This window comes from Candoia aspera, chromosome 6 (genome assembly GCF_035149785.1).
Source record: "Candoia aspera isolate rCanAsp1 chromosome 6, rCanAsp1.hap2, whole genome shotgun sequence".
Classification (NCBI taxonomy): domain Eukaryota; kingdom Metazoa; phylum Chordata; class Lepidosauria; order Squamata; family Boidae; genus Candoia; species Candoia aspera.
In genome coordinates, this window is record NC_086158.1 from 27,387,177 (window position 1) to 27,396,391 (window position 9,215).

Here is a 9,215-nt window from a genome sequence, read left to right on the forward strand (position 1 = left end):
GGAGGAGGAGGGAGGGGAAATGCAAAGGGTCTTTTGGAAATTACCCACCAGCATCGCGCACGCGCAGATCTCCTTGTGTCCTCTTCATCCCTCCCCGCCTTTTTCCTCCCCGCTCCTTCCTAAATCTTTTCAGACTTCAGCGGAGACCTGTCATCGCTGACGTCGGTCAGGCAGCTTCGGCCAATCAGCGACCGTCCTGATTGTTTAGCTCTCTGGGTTGGAGCCGAGTCTATGAAGCTCTATTCAGTAGCCTCCCAACGTCCTGCTGCTGCCTCTCAAAGCATATGGGATTCCACGTAGGCATTAAAAAAAAAGAAAAAATCCCCCCCCCAAAGAAAGGGGAAGGGAGAGGAGGAAAATAAAGGGAGGGGAGAGAGAAAGAAAGGGGGAGCATGAAGAAGAAGCAAAACCAAAACAAAGCCAAATAGTGCAGACCGAGAGAGAGGGAGAGAGGAAACCTTTCCGGGGGGAGGAAAACTTTCCGAAAAGTTTTTTCCACCGCTGGCTTTCTCCCTCTCTCCCTGCCTTTCACGCGCGCTCGCTCGCGCTCTCGCTCCCCCCCCCCCCGCTGTCAGGTGACTTTTTAGAACTGTAGAACCAAGTGAGCTTTGGGGAAGCCAGTAATGGGGTCGGCGGCACTTTCCAAGCGGAACTCCGCGCTGAAATTAGTAGGCTTGGCAGGGGATCCGCATCCTCATCCTCCTCACCGCCGCCACCACTCCCCTCAGAGCATGACAGGCTTCGCCGGGCATTCCCACTCCATCGTTCCCACGCGCCCCGGGGAGCACCCTGGAGGATCCCGCCTTGGTCTGAGTCCATTCCGGTCAGAACACATGGGACACCACCATCACCATCACCACCACCACCATCATCACTCTCCTCCTCATCATCATCACCCAGCGGCCCTTAAGCTCGGTCCTGACCCGCAGACTCATCCCCACCATCCCGTGACAGGCCAAGCTGAAGTGGTCCCCCGGCCAGCTGGAGAGTTGGGCCGGGGGCAGTCAACAACAGTCCCTTATGCGGTCCCTCACCCAAGCCAGGCTCTTTCGGCAGGTCGAGATTTATTCCTGCACGGGGATCTGACTGCCCCTGTTATGCCAGGGCTCCCTTATCCACACCCTGCTGCTCCAAGTTCTCATCACGGAATATTTGTCTCAACAACAGGTAGCTACCCCGGACACCATGCTCCCCACCACCACTACCACCACCACCTCCACCACCACCACTCAGAAGTCGGGACTCATTCGCTCCTCACTGGACTCCACCACCATGAACAACCTCCCCATGGACCTCCAGGTGGCCATCTAAACGGACAGATCAGGCTGGGACTACCTGGAGAAATGTACGCCAGGTCGGAGCCTTTCACTCCAGGACCAATCTCCCGGGCAGATCCTTTCGCGGCTTCCTCTTTCCGGGGCTACAGTAGCATGAACCTGAACGTGAATTTAACTTCACACCACGGCCCCGGGGCTTTCTTTCGCTACATGAGGCAGCCCATCAAGCAGGAGCTCATCTGCAAGTGGATTGAACTGGATCAGACTCCCAAGAAATTATGCTCGAAAACTTTCAGCACCATGCACGAGCTGGTGACTCACGTCACCGTGGAGCACGTTGGCGGGCCCGAGCAGTCCAACCACATCTGCTTCTGGGAAGAGTGTCCCAGGGAAGGGAAGCCTTTCAAGGCCAAATATAAACTGGTCAACCACATCCGCGTCCACACGGGGGAGAAACCTTTCCCTTGCCCGTTCCCGGGATGCGGCAAGGTCTTCGCTCGGTCGGAAAATCTCAAAATCCACAAAAGGACGCACACAGGTCAGTATAGGATGGTCTTGCTCCATTACTGTTGAGTCGGAGATCTGCTGATGCACGTGCTCTTCTTCTTCTTCCTCTTCCTCTTCCTCCTCAGCCTCTTCCTCCCCCCTCCTCCTTTCCTCCTTAGATTCCCTCTAATTATACTTAGAATTAATTAAAGCTACAGTAGTTCAGTAATCCCCATAGAAGAGTTGGTTTAGATCTTTGCCTTGCATTTGCAGCGTTTGCATGTGTGTCTTTGTATGTGTCAGTGAAGAAAGAAAGAAAGAAAGAAAGAAAGAAAGAAAGAGAAAGAAAGAAAGAAAGAAAGACCCACAATTTAGGTTGGCCTTTTTTGGCGGTTGTGGGGGAGGGAGAGAGATTCCAAAGTCCTTCCAAGGAGGAAAACACATCCAATCTTGGTGCAAGAACTTGCAAATTAAGAGCAGACAAAGGAAGCTGCAAGTTGTCTAGGCAGTTGTGAGTGATGCCGCTGCGCCTTCCTTGTGAGAAAAACACAGCTGCACGGTCCCCTCTTTTTGTTTTGGACAAGGAGCCCTGAGGATAGTCCCCAAATGCCCTTTACTTCTTTAACGTTTGTATGTTTAGAAATATGGGGTGGTTCATTTTTGGAACCTGGAAAGTGATGGCGGGGATGTGCATGGATTTGGTGGTTGTGTGTGTGTGTGATTCAATGTTCCTGGGTTGCCCATTTGAAAAGGTCACCGGCCAGCATCCTATAGGGAGTTTAGGTTGGAAACATTGGAGTTTTTCTTCCTCTAGTTAAGATGAAAAGACAAGCTATTCAAATGAGAAAATCTTGCAGTGTTTATCTTTGACCCCAGTCTTCCACAAAAGCATCTAGAGAAAATAAATTGAAACTTAGAAAGTTTTCACACTTCTGGAACCACCCTGTGAAGCCTTACACTGTAAATGAGATTGACAGCCAGTATCTGTAATTTTACTTGACTTCCCCCAACTCCTCTTCTCAATTTTTTTCTCACTGATTCAGCACAAGATAAGCCTTTTTGGAAAATTTAATCTGTTCCAGAGTATAGTTTTATACACACACTCTCCCACATGCACCCCCTTCCTACAGGGCAACCCTACGGAAATGACTAAGAAATGACTAATCCTACTGTAAGATCTTCTTACAACTCAACATTGCTAGGTTCCTCCCTTCTCTACCACTGTAAGGCATCTTTGCCTTAGCGATTAAATGATTTTGCTCCACTCTTCTTTATTTCCATCTTATCTTTAATCTTCTAGTGATATTTTTGTTAGAGAATTTATATTATTTGGAATATATAATCCTTAACAACAAACAATACCCAAAGCATCTTCATGTTTGGTAAGTAGGAAGCCATTAAAGAAGATACTTCATTCTTCAGTCATGATGTCTTTCTTAAATAAACAAACTTTTAGTGCCCTTTCACTGCCTTCTCTTTTGAAGTCTCTGAAGCAGAAAATGCTCAAATTCTTGTAAATTTGACCTACAGCAGTGCAGTTGAGCACATGAAAAAGATGCCAACTCATGGGTTTATTATATGAAGTATCCTATCATACATACTATTTCACCTAGCTTCCCATGTAATTTTCTTTTAAAGGGAATGGTGGCATATCAAGGCCAGGGAATACAACTGGAAATTTGTAGGCCTGATTGCAGAATAATACTTTAATTTGACTGTCTCTACCTGAAATTCTCAAACCCAAATATGTCTAAAATTGTAATAGACCTTCATAGAAATTATTCATTGAGACAATTCTAGATTTGCAAGAGAAAATGGCTTTCTCCAATATAAATAATGTTGCATTTCCTGATATGGCAGAAAGCAGCAGATTTTTGGAGCAGAGGGGAAGAGAGGATGAGAGAGAGAGAGAGAGAAATTAATTCCTAATAGAGTGGCACATGCAAAAAACAGAAAGCAAAAATCTCTTCCTTACCATTAGAGCTGGCCAGGGACAATTGCAACCAAAGAGAATTTTAGGCCGCAGTAAGGAAGGTCTGTTTTAACTTGTAATTTATAGCAGTAAGCCTGGCAAAATAGATCTTCCTCCTCCTTCCCTTCCCCCTCGAGAATTTTGCAAAGACTTTAATCCAGTCCCAGTGTTGGGAGGATTATGCTAAAATCTCAGTGCTGTACATCTTGCGCTCAGCAGCCAGGCCTGCTAGAGCTACAAGTGGGGGTTAGAAAATGGCGGTACAAATTCCATGGGGCTTGCACGCATGCCCCTGCACCCCCAGTTTCAATGCTTTCCTCCCCACTGACCCAGCCACCACCAGTTTAGGAAAAGGAAGCTTTCAAAGAAAGGCCAGAAATGGATTTCTTTCTCTTGTTTGAATAATACATACTTCTGTACAGAAAAGAATTTTAGTCTGGAGCTGGTGGCAGACATGTTTGTGGAACCAGTTTCAGTCAGCGGTGAGGATCCACTTTTTCTCAAGTCAGTTCTTGTGTTCAAGGTCAGCTTTTAGTTTTGGTCTCAATTCACATGCTAGATGAGTGAAGGAAGATTGAGGAAGGCGAGCCTTACCTGAAGGCAACCCATTCCCTTCGTTGGCAGGAGGGTTTATGGCAAAACCTTTCCCCAGGGCCTCTTAACTTCCAGCTTGCTTGCACTACATGGATCCCCTTGATTTGTTATTTCAGCTGAGCAGCGGAAGGTCAAACTGTTTCTGTACAAGGAACTATAATTAAAATGCTTAAAGGGCCATCAAAATATAAGAAGATGTCTTTTTTTATTTCTCTCCCTTCTCCCCCCCCCCCACCATCAGTGCACCAATACAAAATTCATGAAAGGGGGAAAACATCTTGTTTGGTTCTTATTTGAAAAAAAACCCATTATTTTCTCTTATGGATTGAGAATAATATTGGCATTTTCACCAATATTCTTGAAAATCAGCAGCCCCACCAGGTTGATGCTGGGAATTTTGTAGTTGTTGTTTTCTTAAACACTTGCAATAATTAGAGCCATTATGTATCAAAAGGCAAGTGTGTCCTCAGTTGTTTTTAAATGAATAGCTATTTTAAAAACCAGCTAGCTTTGCATATTGGATATTTAAAAAGGACTTCCCCAGTTTTAAATGATGCTTTGCACTGAAGTCAAAATATATTATCTGGACTCTTTAAGAAGTTATTTTTAAGAAATGCTGTAGACACACACACACACCTTTATAAAACAAGATCTGGCTTTTCATATCTCATCTCAGTTATATCTTTGTTATCATAACTGCCCATCCCTGACTGCCCAACCTCAAATAATACATCCGAGCCCAATGGAAACTTCAGAGCACGTGACTGCAACCTCTTCCTTGAGCTTTCGATCACTCACTCAGTTTTTGGTGCATAAACCAAATCCAGTCCTTTTTCATAAGAAAGCAGTAGGCTTTCTTACCTTATCTCCCTCCAACAGCACTTTTCCTCTATCCATCCAGCGTTTGGTATTTCATACTACTGTCCCAGTACTGATCTGTTGGATTTCATGAAAGCTTTGTCATTGTCCTCAAAGCCTTCTACCACCCACTTCCTTATTTAGGTATATTCCCCATGCTATTGTTTACAGCATGTCTTGAAGGAAAATTGAAATCTTGGCCCGGCACCCATACCATGAAGTTCATACCGGCTTTCATGAAAATAATGCTATGGTGACCCCTCTAGATATTTAGGTATTGTACGTAATAAAGTGGCAGGCATCCGGGAAGGATGCCACCAAATATTATTTGCCAGATTCTAGAAGATATTTCACAACTTTCAGAGAAATTAAGAGAAGCCAATCCTAAAGAAATTACAGACCTTGATTTTGAAGATGGACATCCTTGATTCTCCAGGAATAGTATACCAACAAGCATACATACTTGCACACACACCGTTTTGAAGAAGGCTGGGATACACTTGTGCATACACACGTGAGCTTGGAGAAGACCGTGCACACACTCTTCCAAAAGGCTGGATTTCCTTCTGGCCTTTTGTCAGTATTTCATCCCAAACCATATGTAAATTATAGTTTCCAAGGAAAGCCAAATATTGTGCTTCCTGTCTGATTGTATTTTAGCCTGGATATATAAGAGGATGACTGGAAGTGTGTAGGGTAATTTGGTGGAAGCGTGCAAGGTGAAAGAGAGGCATACCACCCAAAGACCACAATTGTTTGTTTTTGAATTTTGTGTAAGACAAGTTGTGTAGCTATTTCTAAAACAACAGATAGCAAAGGGCTTTTGTAAAGGCAAAGGATGGTGCATTTAGGAAGGAAGACTAGAGGGCAGAAAAGGTATAAGGGATTCTGGAAGAGGAGATAGTCACACAGGAGGGTCTGCAAAACATGGTCAAAATAGTCAAGGTGGTAGCCTTGATCACGCCATGGTGCTGCCATCTTGACTTTTTTGACTATACCCTGCCAGCATGAAACATAGCTGTCTCCTAGTGGGGATTCTCTTGCTTCGTATCAGCCTGTTCTCTGTGAAAGGAGAACATGCTTACTTCTTCTGGAAGGGAGGCATTGATAACCCCGAGATTCCCGCAAAAGAGGGTCCCAGTAGTTTTAGAGACCTCCCCTGAATCCCAGCAGGCCTGAATTGCACCGGAGAACTCGGCGCCGTTGCCAGAAGGGAAAATTGTCCCCCGAAGATCAATGGCTGCAAAGGGCTTGAAGAAAAGGAAGTGGGGTTTACTCCAGTAAATAGCTTATAACCCGTAGCCTCTTTCTCTCGGCCCCTCCCCAAAAGATTATGCCTCCCACTTCCCTGGGCGATCTCTTCTCTCCCAGGCCGTTCTGCCAAGTCTCCCCGGAATGCCTTTTTCTTTGCAGGAGAGAAGCCCTTCAAATGCGAGTTCGAAGGCTGCGAGAGACGCTTCGCCAACAGCAGCGACAGGAAGAAGCATTCCCACGTGCACACCAGCGACAAACCCTACAACTGTAAAGTGCGGGGCTGCGACAAGTCCTACACGCATCCCAGCTCCTTGCGGAAGCACATGAAGGTCCACTGCAAGTCCCCGCCTCCCAGCTCGGGCTACGAGTCTTCCACCCCCTCGCTGGTCTCCCCCTCGTCCGACTGCGGCCGGGACCCCCCTCAGCCGCCGCCGCCGCCGCCGCCGCCAGCGGCCTCCTCCACGCAGGCGGCAGCGAACCTGAGCGAATGGTACGTGTGTCAGAGCTCCGGGGCCAGCGGCATCCCGACGCCACCCAGTAACTCTCCTTCGCCCCACGCAGGGGAGGCCACGTTCACAAACTGCGAGCCCGGGCCCAATTATTAACGCCGCTGCAGTAGGACTGCCCGCCGCCAACCCGACCGCCTTCTTCTTTCCCAGAAATTTCGGGACTTTGACCAGGGTCTCGGAGAAGGGACGGAAATCGAGCCAAGGCTGGGGAGCACCCCCGTTCCCCGGCCTCTTTCCCCTTCTCCCAGGCACCTTTGATCAGAATCGCTGCACTGGCCACCGGAGAGAAGACGCACTGCGGGGGGAAAAAATAATGAAAAAGGCCTCCTCCCTCCTTTTGTATTTATTATGGTGCCAAGCACACAAGACGGCAGCCCCCTCCCCCTTACATCTTTTCCCAGGAACTCCTGGTTTTCGTTTGTTTGTTTGTTTGTTTGTGTTTAACTATTGGTATTATTTTATTTTTCACCCCATTCTGTACCTGCTTGGATCACCTTCTGCCCAACGTTTACAAAAGTGTCAAACTGAGTTGACACAGCTTTTTGTATCAATGAACCAAAGCGTTTTCCTACCGATTTCTAGCTGAACAGTCGCGATCCTCGGTGCTGGTACCTCGTGACCGTGTTTTTCTTGGACTCTTTTGTTCCCCAGTGGGTTTTTTTAAAAAAAAAAAATTAATTTTGACTACGTTTGTGTGTGTGTGTGGCGTGCGTTTGCTTTTTTTGAAAAAGGGGTATCTATAAATATGTTACTGGGTAGCCAACTGTACACCACTCAATTAAATACCTTGATTAATTTACCAGCTCAGTTGACATTTTTGGGAAAAAAAAACACCTCTTTACTGCCCCGACTTCACCAGTATACTCTCCCACTTGTCACTAATAAAACAGACCCAAGGGTGGCTTAATGATTTGTGGTACATTTTAATTTACACAAGTAATGGATTTTAAATGCACAAACATATTCTCCTTTGCTCTCCCACTCCTGCTCCCAGTGTTATTTCTGTGAGTTCTTGGATTTCTTGGTGGATGGAAAGTGAGATCCGTATTAAAGATGGGGGGGGGGGGGCTGTTCTGAGTGACGTCATTGTGTTGACTCTTGGATTGTCCAGAAGTTCAATATGTAGATTTACCCACAAACAATGGGAGTAAACACAGTGGCACTCTTGTTTTGAAATGCACAAGGGTTATGTAAAATTATTATTATTATTATTATTATTATTATTATTATTATTTTGTAATGGTAAAAATAAATGTTTTTTTTCAAATCTCTAGCATATCGAGAGGCCTCTTATGAATCCTCCCCAATTTTTGCCCCTTTTGCCTATTCTTCACCTGGGAGGGGTGAGGATGAAAAGCAAAATGCATTCCAGTTTGAGCATGGGGGAAAAAATCCTTATGTTCAGTTACTTATGTCAGGCCCTAAAGCCATCAGGTCACCCTAAGAGCCCCATATCATTTGATGTATCCTACTTCCAGGTGGGGTTTCTGGGCTGTCCAGTTGATTCTGATCAATGCTGTGAAAGAGGGCTCATTTTTCTGAACGCTAGCATTTTGCTGCAATAGTTTCTGTATGGACTCTTCCCTCCATTATGTAGAGAAGGATATAAAATCTGCATCCCTACTCTGAGTGATTCCTATTATAAGCATCTGGTTACTTCTGCTTGGTGTCAGTAAAAATATTTTTTCTGACCTTTCCATTTTTGGGGTGCAGCCCAGTAAGTCCCCTGGAATTCAGTGGGACATACTATGTGAGTGTGAACATGTAGTACTTATATCCAAAATCCAATTACAATTAGGGTAATTCATGTCTTCATGTTCCTACAGCTTCTCTGTTATTCTCTCTGTTTTCAGTTGTAGCCTGGGAGTCGAATGTATGATTCTTCAGTCCTGTACCCTACATCCACAATATCATCCAATATTGCCTGATTAAAAGCAATGGGAGGAGCAACCCAATAACTACATGTCCATCACTGATTATCAGAATTTAAAACTAGAAGGATATATTCAGTATTTTCCACAGTTTTTTTTTTCTTCCTGTTGTTGTTAATTCCTCAGAGCTGATGGTGGAGGCAACCTGGGAAAGTGAAGCTATGGAGGCCTTTGGCAAGCGGAGAAGATGTGCTCTACCTTGCCTGGAATTTTCTGCTGAGCCTCTCGGCTTCCCATCGCCACCTCCAGCCCACATCTTTTCTTCCTGATTTCTTTCTTTACAGAAGCCGTGGTTTTGGATGCGTAGGCTAATCACCTTTAATTTTTCATTTGC

The 9,215-nt window shown here is 45.6% G+C and overlaps 1 protein-coding gene across 1 annotated transcript; it reads left to right on the forward strand.

Annotated features, from left to right (window-relative positions):
• The first annotated feature begins 623 nt into the window (after positions 1–623).
• LOC134500557 (zinc finger protein ZIC 4-like) lies at positions 624–7,046 on the forward strand. The gene is made up of 2 exons (XM_063307897.1): positions 624–1,815; positions 6,601–7,046. The coding sequence occupies exons 1-2, from the start codon at positions 624–626 to the stop codon at positions 7,044–7,046; spliced, it is 1,638 nt and encodes a 545-aa protein (XP_063163967.1).
• The last annotated feature ends 2,169 nt before the right edge of the window (positions 7,047–9,215 follow it).